This window comes from Convolutriloba macropyga, unplaced genomic scaffold (genome assembly GCF_964194025.1).
Source record: "Convolutriloba macropyga unplaced genomic scaffold, txConMacr16.3 SCAFFOLD_5568, whole genome shotgun sequence".
Lineage (NCBI taxonomy): Eukaryota > Metazoa > Xenacoelomorpha > Acoela > Convolutidae > Convolutriloba > Convolutriloba macropyga.
This window is the reverse complement of record NW_027449428.1, coordinates 896-16,439: the sequence shown is the minus strand read 5'-3', so window position 1 is coordinate 16,439 and position 15,544 is coordinate 896. Positions and strand designations below refer to the sequence as shown.

Below are 15,544 nucleotides of genomic sequence, written 5' to 3'. Positions count from 1 at the left end.
GGGAAAGGGTGAACATGGGTGAGCTGTTGCTGGGTGCATTGCCGTGGAAGCGAGGGAAAAGGGCGGGGCGAAGAGGCGATGATCTCCACTGCTGTTCTGATTAAAGGAGTCTTGACAGGAAGGGCGCATGCTTTCACCGCACATCAGCCAAGCGTGCTCACACGTGGATCCCTTCCCTCCTGGCTATCTAGGCCTCCCCATCAGGGCTAGAATCGGCCGTGCCCTCTTCGCCGCCCGACTCAGCCCCGCTCAGCTGCTGCCTCACCGCCGACCAGTCCTCCGACACCCATGCCGCGGCGCCGGGCGGTAGAAGGTTGCTTTCTTTCATCACCCAGAAGGTCTTCAGAGGGCCCGGGATGCGAGTGTCACCCTTGGCGGTGGGCTTGGCTTGGCCTCGCCAGTAAGGGGTGCCCCACACCTTCCCATGTGAACCATCCTGAAAGCGTGACCAGCGGTGAAGGATAGGAGAAGGAGAGGGGGGGGGGGGGGTGTCAAAAGTGATGTGCAGGTCTCCGCTGCAGAGCATACGTACGGTGGTGAGGTGGGAGTTGCGTGCCAAGCCGGAATCGACGTAGCCGGGCAGGAGCAGACGCTGTGGTCGAGTTCGTAGCTGAGGCGCTAGCGCGGACGGATGCGGAACGGGAGAGAGGGAGTTGAGCCGACTGTGGCGTGGCAGTGGCGTTGGAGGGATGTGACGGCAGGGGGGCAGCGGCGAATACCATCACAGGGCAAAACACAGGAAGGGTGGCAGCAGGCTTGGGAGCGTGAAAGAGTGGGCTGTGTCCTTACCGGATCAATCTTTATCCTCGTAATTTCCCAGTAGCACCCCTCTCCCCACTGCGGCTTGCCCACCTTGGAACCAATGCCGCTGTTTGGAAGCACCCGCAAGAGATCGAACACTGCTCCGGGGAGGGGAGCAACATGAGTCAGGAGTTGGCACCACCCTGCATTTCCAGAGCATGACGGCGCGGCGCCTGGGTGGATGCTAGGGAGAGGCATACAAGCGGGCAGGCGGAGAGGTGGGGATGGGGGCGCGGGAGGGGGCGCCCGCAGATCACGGGCAGGAAAGCCAACGGGTGGTGCTGAGAGATATGCAGGGAGAAAATGGACAAGTGAAGGGAGAGAGGAGGAGTGGTGCAAGTGGAAGGGATCGGATGCGAAGAGGAAGGGGAGGTCAGGGGAGAGAGAGGGACGGCAGGGACGAGCAAGGTAAGGCGAGGCAGTGAAGGGATGGAATGGGAAACGGGGAAGGCGCGAGGGAAGGACACAGGGACGGGAGGAGTGGGGCTTTCGTACAGTTCTTTCTGCGTGGCAGCTTTTGAAAGACCTGAGACGCCATCTTGTACACGGCTTCTGCCCACGACCAGCGCTGCCTCCCGACGCTGGACGCCCGCGGGTGTATTGACCGCTCAAGGCGGGAGAGTGAGCAGGATGCCCCGCGGTCTGGCAAGAGCTGCAGGCAGCGGAGCTGTCCGATCTTTCATACAGGTGCGTGCAGGCGAAAGCTCGGCTGGGGGGCGCCAGGCGGCCGGTGGCAGTGCAGTTATGCTCGTACTATAGTACATTATACGAGTACTGCTGGTAGTACATGCATTGCGTGGTTTACCATGGTCCATGTTCGATGCCGTTGAACGTACATACGAGTAGCGATACCCTGCATGCCTGCTATTCACGCCACGAGTACAGTACCGGCCTCTCTCCCCGAAGACACAGCACGCGTGGCTTTGGCAGGCTTAGGTTCAGCAGCCACACCCAGTTTTACAGTGGGTTACCATCAAACACACAAAACAACATTGCATGCAACCCCCCGGTACTGTACCACGTGAGGACTGCATTTGTCTACCACAGGAGCATGTACACTACAAACAGAGGCACCGATAAATAACAGCAGACACGGAAACTCATGCCAGTCATGCAGGCACCTCCGGTCTTGAGACTTGAGAGTACCGCTCATCATTGGCACCTTCCCTACTATGTCGGCCGCGATAGGTGACAACGGCACATCGCCTCATTATTACCACTGCAAAAATAAAGATAGGAAATAATATATGCAACAAAGTTGACGCCTCTCATGAGCAGCCGGGCTGCCACCGAGCAATTTGCACTGGCAGCCGGACGCTCGTTCCATCAGCACTGCAGCTTCAGTCGTCGCTGCCAACTGTGAGGCATTGAACAGGGCGCCAGAAGGGAGGTGGCATGGAGCATGCCTGTCTGGTCTGGACACGGTCGACAGCCATATGTTGCCAACATGCAGCGAGAGGGCAACCAGGAGTGTGAGCTAGGACACACATCCACAGATTTCAGATGCTGTATGAGTCTGCTCCCCTGCCGGCTTTCCACGTTAGCAGGGGGATAGGGTGACAGTGAATGGTCGCCGGCTTCAGAGGCCACCGCCGCCATGCCCGACGGCAAACAGGTACACAGCTGCTGACAGTGCCAGTGTGCGTAGTGCGCCCCCGACAGAAGCTGATGAATGCGAGTTAAAGAAAACTTCGATCACTTCTCCCTCCGCCCAGCCTCTGATGGGTTGTATCTGCAACTCCTGCAGCAGTCGTTGACGCCACCCACAGATGTGTGAGGATGGGTGCCTTGCTGCCAGGCAGATAAGCAAGAAAGAGCACAGCAAACAGAACAGAGGAGCTGAACAGCTTGGCAGCATAGACAATAGGGCGCAATGCGAACCTCCAACCAGGCATTTGCTGCAATTGCTGAGGCTCTGTCTTCAGGGAATATCGAAGCCAAGTTCTGCATCAGCCGCCCGTCCAAGACTGCGAGTTTCAGGCGCTGCTCTGCTGGGAGCAATACCTCGCCCTTGAGTTTCAATGACAGCACCCTGCCATCTGCCTCCGTCCCCACTGTGACATAGCGCGGGAGGACTCCTGACGCGTTGGCTATGGCGTTCCTGAGGTACGCCTCTCGAAGCCGCTCATCTGCCGGCAGCGCCGAAGCCTCCAGTCCTCGGGCTATGAAACGTACTGCCACCATCTGCAAAGCAACAGACATGACAGCGGTCAGGCCCCCAAGCATCCTATCAGAACCTGGCTGCTATTTTTATGGTTGGCTCAACTGGATTTGTCTTGCGGGCCTGTGTGTCTGTCTCGATCTATCTCCATGTCTAGACCTGGGTGGGATGTTTTGTGCCTTGATCCGATGTGCCTTCAGGCGTGCATGTCTCAAGATGTCTGTGCAGACATAGCAAAAGCTTACCTCTGTGTCCCTGGGGTCGACAGTCAGTTCACAGATGCGGCGCACCCCCTTGTCTTTGTCCAGCAGTGCCGCCCGTATCGCCTCTGCTAGCAGATGCTTGCCAGTGGATGAGGAGTTTCCCAGCGACAGGGTGAGCAGGTGCGATGCACAAGCCTGGCTTGTCAGCTGGCCCAGATAGGTCGAATTGCAGGAGTTGGGACAGCTCCAGTTGTTGTAGATGTCGTTCTCTAGGTTCGACTTCACTTTGGTCGGGGTGAGCTGCATGGATGACTGCGGGAGGCTGAATTCGCAGGCTTCCCATGCAACTGTGCACGCCCGCTTCTCCGCCTCGCTCCCTTCCTCCGCCCTTTTGCTTGCCCAGATATCTGCACATGCCCGGGAGTACCTCTTCCCCAGAAGCGGTTTCAGGTCTGCTGTTTCATCGGGCAGCCATTCCTGCAGCTGCGTGCATGCCGAGTTGCTGCGGATGATTCCAAGGACGGCATCTATGCATGACACTCCACATGCTTCTTTGGGGATGATGTACACCTCCTCGTGCTGCTCCAGGAGCATGTTTAGGAGGTCCCCGCTTTCGTAGCCGCACTTGTCGGTCAAGGGGGAAAGGAGGAGTGCCCCGCAGGCCAGGGAGTACGGAGGCATCTTTGCCACGAACGGTGTTGGACTAGGGGCGTTTGGGGGCTCTGCTGAGACAGGCAGGGAGCGATGGGCAACGGCAGAAGCAGAGAGATCAGATGGGGGCGGACCATCGCCAACACCGCCTGAGAGAAGACACCCAAAGACGGCGAGAACGAAGGCCAAACGCACAGGCCGGCCTGCAGAAAGATAGCCGCAGCCGGCCCCGCGGGAGGCCATGTCAAGCGACCGCGCCGTAACCCTGCCTCCAAGTTTCCGCCGGTCCCGGAAACGCAGCACGAGGTGCGGTATATAAGTAGCCGACGACGCAACCCAGGTTGTAAGGGGGTGCTGACGTGCTGACCCGGCAAGTGCCACCGATGACTTCCGGCGCAGCCGAACGCTTGGATGACTGGTTGATCGCCAGCTGAGGCCGCAGCGATGCAGGAACCTGATCGATTTACCTCCTAAATTGCATTCAATTCAAGCGACTGCCGATTCTCACGCCGGGTCATTGAAACATGAGGGTGCTTTGTCCCAGCTGTGCGTGTCGACGGCACCAGCTGGCAGCTGCTTTCGGACTGCATGGTGTGTGTCGGCTGTCGCTGTCTATCCTAGCTGTCGCGATTTTTTACTGGCCGCAGTCGACGGAACTGGGCGGGAGATATGAGATATATCTGAACAGTAAAGATATATCTTCTCCCGGGGCTGCCCGGGGGTGAAAAAAAAATGAGATATATCTGAACAGTGAACAGGAAGGGATCTGGCTGGAAGTGAAGTATAGCTACAGTACTACTAGGACGACCAACCTTCTCCCGGGGGTGGGAAAAAAAAACTAGGACGAGTATCCTTGCTGGTAGACCGTGAAAGTTTCAATGAAAGTGAAAGTGTGAAATTTCAGAAAGTTTCAGTGAAATTTCAGACCCGAAAATCTCACTTTCACGGGGTTCCTGGGGAGACTTTCAGTGGTATACAGGTGAAGTACAACCTACTGCACTTTGCCGTCAGAGATCGCGCCGTTCGCCAGTCGGCACGACCCGCCCAGCCCGCTCGCACGGCGCAGAGCCGCACACACGCGCTTTTACCCTGTATAGGTCTTACCTCACTCCTCTAGACCAGTCGATAAGGTTACTGGCTACTCTATGTCACCCGATTGTGTCTTGCCTCGCGCACAATGTGACTCACTCATGGTTGTGGTCATTGTCATGTAACTGGTTTGTAGTGTCCCTGGCTCCCTGCTCCAATGTAGGGTGGAACTCGGTCGAGCCTGGCCGGAACCAGCCCAGCTCAACCCAGCCTAGCCGAAACATTCACTTTTTTTGAAAGATTTCACAAAAAGTGAAATTTCAGAAAGTTTCACTGAAATTTCAGAGGCCAAAATCCCATTTGCTGAAAGGGTCTACCTATAGTCAGTCTTTTCAGGGAAATTCCCGGACGAAGTGCCCACCGAAGTGAGAATCTCGGGGATACGGGTGGCAGAGATGATCAGTCAGTCCGCAGGTACCTACCCTACTTCCGTAATTGTTCTGGTTCAAGGGCTACACACATTTGCCGGAAGGCTGACACGATACTGGCCGGGTCTAGGACCAGTCGCGAAAGCTAGGTTATCCCTGGTTATCCAGACCGATCCTGTCGTCGAGCCGTGTTGTATTTGTAGACGTACGGGTGCACGTCGGGGATAGCTCTAGATAGCTACAGTACGAGTATCACCTCCTGCTATCACTGGCTATCATGAAATTATGGTATCCGTGGAGCATGCTGGATGAGAACTGATTCTTCCTTGGGGAGAGGGGGAGGCAGTACATCCTCAAACCCGTACGACTTGAGGAGCTTGCCTTTTAGCCGCCGCCGGCTGAGCCCAGATTCACATAACGTGTTGTCTCAGAGACGAGCATCGTACATTGGCGACAGGTCGCACACAGGGGACCTCAAGTCATTGCTTGCATGGCGTTAAATCAACAGGTTTACAGATACATATTCTCATATTAAAGAGGGGGGAAAGAGGCCTCTTCAGCCCTTGCCTCAAGGAAATACTGTTATACAGTGCCCCAGACTGGAGGGGAGATTGAAACAAAAACGAAACAGAAACGAATACTTGTAGACATACGTTGGAGCCTCAAAGAAACTAAATGGTACACTTGCTCACATGTTTGTGTATAAGCAGGCGTTAAGCAACACCTGCAATGATGTGAAACATGCAGCAGCCTGAGGGGGGAGCTCTGCCCCTGGTAAGCGATACAGCCAAGAGAGGAGCAGCCAGGAAGCAGATCTGCGCTTTATTGGACATGCAGGTGTTGGAGTCAACCCCGCATGCTGTCGTCTCTCATTCTCTCAATGGCGTTCTGGATGGGGACCGAGGTCACGTCCACACCCGGCAGCTCGGACAGAAGGCCGTACAGAAAGCCTTCGTCCTTCAGAACAAGCTGCAGCAGGTCCTTCACGCTCTTACGCTGTGGAAGGGCAAAACCGGATGGTGAAGGCGGCTCTGACTCGCTGCTGCTGTTGTATGAGGCTGTCCGCCGCAAGGAGCCGACAGACGCCTGGAAGGTGCTCCGCATTCGCCGCATCCGGGCAGCCCAGGCCTGGGAGTGCCTCGGTGTCTGCCGCAGCCGGTTACTTCCCTCGGTATCGCTGCTGTCCGGCCCCTCACCAGTGCTGCCATCAGGTGAAGCGTGCCTCCGGCCTGCGAGCCGGCGGTGCAAGTCCGTCATGCGTGCCCCTATGCGCGTGCGGAGTCTGTGGACCCGTCTGGATGCCCTGCTAGATGTGCCCTGGTCCTCCTCATCACTGCTGCTTGAGTAATCCGAGTCCCATGCAGATGTCAGTCCTCCAGGAACACGCGCCCAGCGGAACCGACGCGGAGGTGCATACTCTGCAGCATGGGTGGATGGCTGGGAAACGCCATCGTTGAACACATTGTAGCCGCTCATGAGGTAGTGAACCATCACGCTGGCGAGAAGGGTGAGGACCGCTCCAGCGACCACCAATGGGAACATGCAAACAGCAACGAAGCAGATCACAGATGCCTGGATGGCTCCTTGCACCTGCAGCACATGGGGAAGGGGCATGAGGAATGTTGAGAGCCTGTCTCCCCCTTACTAGAAAGGCAGAGTAGGCAGGGCAAAAGATAAATGAATTTCCCACCCGGCAGAACAGGGAGGAGCCCAGTGGTTGGGACTAGTGCTGCACAATGGGTGAGTACGGAGGAGGCACCTCCTCGCATACTCCAGATAGACACACAGATATCACCGATACAGGGGTGGGAACCACAAGGGGCCATTTCCGAGGCAGCTATTGCAACCTCCAAAATTGCCTTGCTTCTGTCCTTAACGTCTGGCCACAGGGTAAGCGGCGTACCTTCCCCACTGCCCAAGCGATAAAGCTTGGTTCCCTGACAGTACCAGCCGGCCGGTGGTAGTGCTGCTGCCGCTCGCTCAACCGTTGCCGGGCCTCACTGTAGCCAGCCAGGAATGGGCTCGTGCCCGCCAAGGGGCGTGTGCCGAGCTGCTCCGACACAACGGAATACCGACCCGAGTCGTGCTGACGTGGCGGTGTGGGTGAGGTTGGCGTCGTTGCCTGGGACGACCCCCCTGTCACCGAATAGAGAATCGTGTGAGTGGTCCACATTGCGGCGAGCGAGCTCTCACCGGGGTAGAGGTATTCCACAATCGGAGCCTACGATGCCGTGTCGGCTGTAGGTCGGACGGTGGTATCACTAAGGCGCGCTGTGATGTGGGGATGCGTCCGGGAACGGGAAGACCAAGTGTCGCTGTTTTTGACGGGTGACAGCTGCTGCCTGCCTGCCCACTGCCCAGGATAGTACCCACCGGTAGGTAGGGTACGTTTCTAATTGGGGAGCAAAAGCAAAACCGCAACACGACGGGCAGGCGTGCTCCCTGCCGGAGAGATGGTGGTGGTTATCTTCCCCTTCCTGAACTGCCTTTGACGTGATCGGTGTGTCCCGCAAGGTGCGGGTTGGAGGGGGTCAGCCCCGTCGGTCGGTCGTTTTGTTGCCAACACCACCGACGACGAGAGGGCCTGTCCCCTTCCTCTACAACCTCGCGAGTTGTCTCGGAGACTGTTGCGGAGTTTGTGTAGCGGGGCTGCTATCTGCGAACCGTGAGCCTCAATCAACGAGGGGAGGGTCCCTATCCCAACTGTGCAGATCTCGAGGGGTTGCGGACTGTAGGTGTCCGGTTGCGCAGTGTTCGCGAAGCTTCAGCCTGAGCGGTTGCGGAGGGAAGGATGCACGGTGCAGCCGCGGGCCAGGTCTAGATAGAGTGGAGACGACACCGGACACCGCAGTCGGCAGTCCGCAGAGCCAAATGACACATGACCGCATTACCCCATGCGTGCATGTGACTCATTTTTTTTCACCCCAGGCCGGGTGCATGTGACTCATGTAGAGGGTAGGTACAGACTGTACCGTACAGTACATGAAGCTTGGACTCGAATAACAGTCGAACTGGATGACGTACGAGTACGAGTATACCTGTGTCAAGTGTCAACCGTAGGTAGGTAGGTAGGTACGTAGGTACCTACCGTACATGGCGATATATATTATACTCCACTGGTACACCCTATTCCTCCTGGCTCCTGCTAATACTCGTACCAGGAGCTATTATTTATGCATGGATCTGGGCAGTTTGGGCACGGATGCCGACATGTGTTTTTTTCACCCCCAGGAGAAGGTGGGTCGAAAAACCCCTGCCCCACTCTTTCGAGCCGAGATTCGAGTCGCGAAGACCAGACGCCGCGAAGTGGAGACTGGCCTTAGGGGTAGGTAGTAGGCACCCAAGGCCGGATGCTGACATGTAGTACCCTTTTTTTTTTCACCCCCGGGAGAACACCACACTCCCCCGGGCCCCGGCTGGGCTTCACTAAGGCGGCCGGACCAGCCCTGCCGGAAGCAGCGTTCGGTACGTCCCGTACGTACTAAATCTAGTACCACACGCGTCCGGTACCTCATCACGTCCGCCAACTGTATTCTGCGTCACCACCGCCTAGTGTGCATCATATATAACCGATATATTAGCTGTGCGACCTCCTGACTAGTTTGTGGCTACCGCAGCTGAGGCACCCTCGTCGAGGCGACCGCGGGCGATGCATCCCACCAGGTGAGGAACATAGTTCCGGACACACATCCCACATCGATTGATGAGACCCCCCGAGTGCCATAGATATAAACTATACCCGTGGAACAGACCGGTCGTTTAGGGGTCGAATCCGTTTAGAATGGACGCGCCGGGTTCCTCACTTCCGGGGGGTGGTGACGCTCCGAATGCTACCGAACCGAACCTCCGTGACGTCTGCTTGCCATGCAACCACGCGGCACGTCGCGAGATGCACCCGAATCCGAATGCCTGCACGAACTGCGGCCAACCGGTTATCGATCACGCTGATTTGTTGTTTGCCGAGGCGTGGTTAGGTCGAATGCGTTCGAAGTTTTTCAAACGGTTAGGTTCAGGCAAGGAAAAGAACATCGTCAGCGTCGAGGTAGACAACGTTCCACTCGGGCTGCTCAGTCACTTTTTCGAAACCGGAACACGATACGGCTTAGGTGTAAGGGGATGCACCGGCAGCAGAACCGATAACTCGTGGGATTATCAGCCCGAACCGTTTCGTTTTAAGCACCAATCTTCCTCCGCTACCGAAAAGCACGGGTTCTGTCTGACTAGATGGGAGCAGCTAGCTAGCTTGTTCGCTTTCGATACCCTTAACCAACCGCATTCAGGTACCGAGTGCATGCACTAGTGTATGCATCAATCGTAAACTGCTTCGTTGAACACGATTACATGATGAAATTCTAACAAGTGTATGTTTCTATCGCAGGGTTTGGCCACGGAAACGTCCGGGTTGACGGGAAAGGCAACGCCGTCGTTGTCATCCCGCCCTGCAACGTAACGTGGACGTCGAAGTGGCTACCCGAGAACGCTTCCCGAGATCGAGTTCGCTGGGTGGGCGAGATGACCGTGAGGGTAGAGGCCCCTACAGCTGCCATCACCAACGAGCCAGGAGCGCACTTCCGGATCGCTGGAGGCTACCCTACCGCACTTCCGGACGTCACGAGGATGAGCCGGACCCGGTGGCCGTTCATCCCCCGCTACTCCCACTCAGCTTACTACCTGTGGAGGAAGGCAGGGCTGATGATTCCTGAGGTAAGTGTGGCCCTATGTTTTGTCTCAGAACAGTGCAAAGTTAGACTTGTGCCAAGCCTACTGATAATGAGCTTGTACTTCTGTTGTGCTGCACAGGTGCCGGGGATCTCAGAGGACATTGTGACAGCAGCCCGGGAGTGGGCTGCTCAGGGGGAGCCAGAGAGGAGGGACTGCACGGCGAGCATCGAGGGGAAGGCCTGGCTACATCCAGGATTGTCAGCCAGGATGGTGGGAGCAGCCTACTTGCGAGACAACCTGGGGAGCGTTTCAAGATACGAAAGGCCTGAATAGGTAAGTTATTTTACAACTCGCTGCCTCGAAGTACAGGTCTAATTGCGTATTCGCTTGAACTCTTCTGCATTCACGTCATGGTATTTGGCCCCTGCCTGCATCTTAGCATCCTCATGCTTTCTAAATGTCAGCTCGCTCATGTTTCTCCAAGTTCGCTTACCTTTATTCTGTGCTACAACAGGATCATTCATACACTGCTGCTTGGCAGCAATCCGACGCATGACAGTGCAGGTAACGTGCTCCTTCTTCTTGTCTGACCTGTGCCTCCCTACAAACTTTACCACCTGATGAACTGCCTCTGTCCCCTGACTGCTAAGCTTCCCGAGTGACCCATACTTCCGAATGGTATTGCTTGCATGATGCCACAGGTGGTGCATATATACTGTGACCTGACCTGTGGTTGCCACTTTCAGGAAGCACTGCCGGAAGGTCTCCGCAAGGCTCTCCACCTCATCGGCGTGGAGCTGAATGGCGGCGTCGTCTTCGTCGTCGCAGCCGGCGTGGATGCAAGCGAGAAGACAGATGAAGGCATTCCAGACTTTCTGGGATGCCTCGTACTTCTGCATCTTCATAGGATCGTCTTGAGCGTTCAGCTGCCCAAGGTAAGTGTCACTGAGCAGCTTCCCCACATTGTCCATCACAGCATAACAGACCTCCCCTGACCAGCACTCTGTCGCATTCCTCTCCTCCTTAGATCCTCTGGCACTCTGTCCTGCTCCCGAGCAGCTGATGTGCACTGTCGACTCATCTGAGAATAGTGCACACACATCATCTAGCTGATCTTGAGTGAGCTGACTTGAGACTGTATGTCTGAACAGGACCGGGACGACACGGAGGACCGCGTAGAGCACGTCCATGATGAAGCGGTCTACGGGCATCCACGAGAAGAAGGGCTCGCAGTGGTACATCGTCCCCAGGTGACGCCGCTGCCACTCCTGTCGCTGCTTGTCATCCCGAAACTGTCTTGGCTGGTCGTTTGGGTTGATTGTATCGCCACAGCAGCAGCATGTGTATGCTGTCGCTTGGGGGACATGGGACAGTCTTAGCTGTTTGTCCGTATCTCTGTAGGGGATGGGGTCAGGGTCTTCGTCATACTCATCTGTTCTGAAGTGCTGCTTAAGTTCCTCGTAGCTGAGATGCCAATACTGCTTGTGTGTCTCGCAGGAAAAGCAGCCATGGTTGGACGAGCCGCCGGACAGCCCCAGCCAGGCATTCAGGAGCTTGGAGTCCCCGCCCCCGAGGAACTTCACGTCGGCGTGGACGCCATCTACAATGACGCCGTTGTCAGCCACGGCCTTCAGCTTGGCAGGTATTTCCCCCGCGTGCTCCCTCATCTGGCTGTAGCAATCGTCCCCAATATAAAGGCACAGTAGCTTGTTGTTGGCAACACTGTTGACAGTGTGACCAGGCAGCTTGGCTCCCTTGTCGTTGTAGACCAGCTTCAGAACAATTGCAGTTGCATTGACCTGATTAGAGGGCAGGGGGTGTTAGCAGGAGATCGAGAGAGATTCAGAGTGCAGTCAGAGATGGGAAGGTACTGACCTGCCCTTTTTTCCATAGTCCAGTAGCATCTGCGAGCACTTGCACAGTCACGTCCTGGCCTGGTTGCATGAACCCGTACTTGTATAGCTCTTTAAGCCTGTCGATGATGACTGCCGCAGGGTCCAGGTTAGTGCGAAGGTCAGTGTGCTCGAGGCCCAGCTCCCCAGCGATGGACTTCAGCTTCTTCAGCAGCCAGTCCCGACCAGGTAAGAGCGGCATTTGGGTTCCGTTCTCTGTCTGCAGTACCTCGCGCTGCTCCTGCTCCTCATTCCACTGCTTGCTTAGTAGGTGTATTAGCTTTTGGTAGCTTCTCTGAGTCAGGTCCAGGTGTAGATAGATCTTGAGGGCAACATCCTCCCAATGTTGCCTGATGGCGCTCATCATTCCCTCCTCCACCTCCTTGTAGTCCCCCATCTCCTTCCTGACTTCTGCCCACAGGTCTGGCTGGTTTTTGAACAGCTTGCTCATGACCTTCGCAGGTGCCTGCACCCAGTGCTTCGCCTCCTCGTCGGAGAGATGACTGCGGCCGGAGCAGCCTGCGCCTTCAGAGGAGGGGTCCTCGGGACCTGCGGCAGTGAAGGTAGGAACTGCTCAGCCCACGCCCACCACCCCCGACCCCTCCCCAGCCTCGCTGTCTCTCGCCCACCACCCCCGGCCCCTGCCCAGCACTTGCAGCTCCCTGCCCAGCTGCGCCCACCTCCTGCGCCCCCTCCCCAGCCTCGCTGTCTCTCGCCCACCACCCCCGGCCCCTGCCCAGCACTTGCAGCCCCCTGCCCAGCTGCGCCCACCTCCTGCGACCCTTCCCCAGCCTCGCTGTCTCTCGCCCACCACCCCCGGCCCCTGCCCAGCACTTGCAGCTCCCTGCCCAGCTGCGCCCACCTCCTGCGCCCCCTCCCCAGCCTCGCTGTCTCTCGCCCACCACCCCCGGCCCCTGCCCAGCACTTGCAGCCCCCTGCCCAGCTGCGCCCACCTCCTGCGACCCCTCCCCAACCTCGCTGTCTCTCCCCCACCTCCTGCGCCCCCCAGCACTGCAGGTTTTGTTTGGCGGCTTACCGAGGTCTGGGTCTCTATCACTGCCTTGTTCTACCCATAGGTCCCCGAACGTGAGTTTGAGTTGACTTAGCAATGTATGCATTCGTCTTCTTACATACTGTGTCTTGCTCTTTGCAGATTTCGAGTGCCAGTCCTTCCAGCCAGATGATGTCCTGTGCTTCGGCTTGCACTTCTGCAGTGCAAATAGAATATGTTAGTCAGCTTAGGCACTTCCATTGTAATTACTAGGCGCTTTTTAACTCACATGTTAACACTCCCACCTTGCGGCGACCTGCTCGTGGCCTTGCATTTGCACAATCATGGGGTTGCTTGCCATCGTGGTTAGTGTCGCTGGCACGCGGGGTGTGAGAAGTGTCTCGGGTGACAGCGGCGGAAGACCCGCCTGCCTGCTGGGTGGTGCTGCCGGGTGTGGGGGGCTGGTCGGTTGCAGGGCTAGCTGACTGGCTGACTGAAGGGGCTGTATCTGGCCTGCCTGCACTCCCTCCTGGGGCTGGGGATTGCTGTGCCGTGAGTGGCAGTTGCCGTGTCGACTCAGTATACAGTCGAGTGCTGGGGGAGGGATCGGGTATCGAAGGGATTCGAGAGGCGTTCTCCAATAAAGACAGGAAATAGTCCCGTTGCTCCCTTAGGCCCTCACGGAGACTCTCGATCTCCTCGGTAAGCGATGCATTCGCCGCCTCCGCTTCGTGCAACTCGCTTAGAATCTCGTCTCTCTCGGTGGCCAGGGTTTCCGACACCGCGGTCACTGCTGCCAAGAGGGACTCGAGCCGTGACTCTTCAGCCTCTGCCGCAGCATACCGCTTGCCTGCTTCACGGATCTTGTAATCCTTTGCAAGCATCCGCGTCCGATGGAACGATTTTAGTTCCTGTATCTTACGACCCAGCTCGTCGATCTTGCTTGCGAGGCTGCCGTTCGGCGCGTGATCAGGCGTACGAGTGTTATCGTTCGTCCCCGCGGGCCCCCGTCCAGACCGGTCAGCGCAGCCACGACTTGACTGGTCGTTAGAATTGTTAGCGATCGACCTGCCTGAGGGTCCAGGCCGCTCCTGCGGCTCGTTTCGGACTGCTGGTGTCGTAGGACGCAGCTGATCAGCCTCAGGGCCCGCGTGCGGACTGTGCGGAGCGTCACTAGTACTGCGACGCGCCGCCTGACGGGCCTGGCCGCGTGCGCGCTTGGGTGCCTGCCGCCGTTCTGACGCCCCTGCTCCTGTAGAAGAGGCCGCCTCTTCCGTTCCACTTGCTGGCAGAACGGAAGAAGGTGGAGCAGAACTGGGGGGACTAGGAAAGGCAGCTGCCGCCGGCCCTCCGGCTTCCGGAGCGTCTTGCTGTTGATCGCCCGCGTCGGCCGACCGCGGAACCGCTTGCCGCGGCTTTGCGCCCTTCTTTCTCCCGCTGAGCTTAAGACCCATGATATCCGTAGTTTCGTATATCGTTACAAGTCTCGTTATCAGTTTCGAAGCTATTCGCTGACGTCTGTCTCTACGACTTTCAAACCTCTAGAGTAGGCTAGGCAGTAGCTCCAGCTCCGGCAGCGCTTCCGGCTGCACCGTCGAGTTGCATGACGCCCCGGGAGGCCAGGGCGGGTTTCAGTGCCCGAGCGTTGAAACGGGTCTGGCCTATCGTGCCCGAGCGTTGAAACGTTACGGGCCTGTCGTGCCCGAGCGTTGAAACGGGGCGGGCCTGTCGTGCCCGAGCGTTGAAACGGGGCGGGCCTGTCGTGCCCGAGCGTTGAAACGGGGCGGGCCTGTAGTGCCCGAGCGTTGAAATGGGGCGGGCCTGTCGTGCCCGAGCGTTCCCCGACACCGGGGGCGGTCCTGCTTAATGAAGCCCTCCCCCCCCGGGGACGTGCGCGGTGGAAGGTGGGTTTGTAGTACTCGTACCCTGACATGTAGTACCCTAGTCCCTACTCGTACACATGCAAATGACACGATCGAATTGATTCGATCAGTAGGGTACGTATACAGTGTACGTGATCGAACTGCATGCCGTGATCTCATCGGGATTCGGGATATTCGTGATGTTCCGTGATTTTTGCCCGAAACAATGTCCAATCTGAAAAGGACTCGGGAGTCGGAGTCTGCACCTCTCCCGTGTACTCGTACTCGTAATTATTGTACCTACCTCGTCACTCGGGAGTCGGGATGTCCCTCGCGGGCCTCGCCTCGTGTGACTCGTTATTACGAGAGATTTCGACGACGAGCTAGGAGATAGCTATAGCGATATAGCTATTCGTGATGAATCTCTCGAATCGTTTTCCTCCCACGGATCATCGCAACACATTCAGCTAGCTAGACTACCAGATATCCTTAAAATTACCTACCTACTACGAGAAGGGTAGCGATGCACCGACATGCGAATGGAATGCAGACTGTTCCAGTCAGCACTGTAGCCATGACGGTATCCACTAGCGATATCCAGATTTAACAAAGCATTTGCAGGCCTGCACATGTGCACTATAGCTGTGCGAGCTTGCACTGGGTGCTGGAGGCCGCTGCTGCCCAGCTAGCCATGGGGCGATACTGACAGAGGGGATGTTGCCTGGTCGCCCAGCGGAGCTTGCCGCAGCTCAGCCTTAATCCTGGGGAAAAGCCACACTCCAGGATCTGGACTGAGCTGAGGATAGGGCTCCGCGCAAAGGATCCTTCACCCGGGGCACATTCATGGGGACTCCCCTCTCCGGT

At 57.2% G+C, this 15,544-nt stretch overlaps 3 protein-coding genes across 3 annotated transcripts; all 3 read right to left on the bottom strand.

The window, feature by feature from the left end:
* Positions 1 to 140: 140 nt before the first annotated feature.
* On the bottom strand, positions 141 to 1,421 carry LOC142355027 (uncharacterized). Its single transcript, XM_075407327.1, has 3 exons — positions 1,297 to 1,421; positions 790 to 899; positions 141 to 436 (listed from the first exon to the last, which is right to left on the bottom strand). Exons 1-3 carry the CDS (start codon positions 1,337 to 1,339, stop codon positions 188 to 190), a joined length of 402 nt encoding a protein of 133 aa, XP_075263442.1. The 5' UTR covers positions 1,340 to 1,421; the 3' UTR covers positions 141 to 187.
* Positions 1,422 to 2,201: 780 nt separating this feature from the next.
* LOC142355029 (uncharacterized) lies at positions 2,202 to 3,780 on the bottom strand. Its single transcript, XM_075407329.1, has 3 exons — positions 3,208 to 3,780; positions 2,683 to 2,985; positions 2,202 to 2,542 (listed from the first exon to the last, which is right to left on the bottom strand). Exons 1-3 carry the CDS (start codon positions 3,757 to 3,759, stop codon positions 2,381 to 2,383), a joined length of 1,017 nt encoding a protein of 338 aa, XP_075263444.1. The 5' UTR covers positions 3,760 to 3,780; the 3' UTR covers positions 2,202 to 2,380.
* Positions 3,781 to 5,884: 2,104 nt separating this feature from the next.
* On the bottom strand, positions 5,885 to 7,904 carry LOC142355028 (uncharacterized). Its single transcript, XM_075407328.1, has 2 exons — positions 7,177 to 7,904; positions 5,885 to 6,863 (listed from the first exon to the last, which is right to left on the bottom strand). Exons 1-2 carry the CDS (start codon positions 7,444 to 7,446, stop codon positions 6,120 to 6,122), a joined length of 1,014 nt encoding a protein of 337 aa, XP_075263443.1. The 5' UTR covers positions 7,447 to 7,904; the 3' UTR covers positions 5,885 to 6,119.
* Positions 7,905 to 15,544: the final 7,640 nt, after the last annotated feature.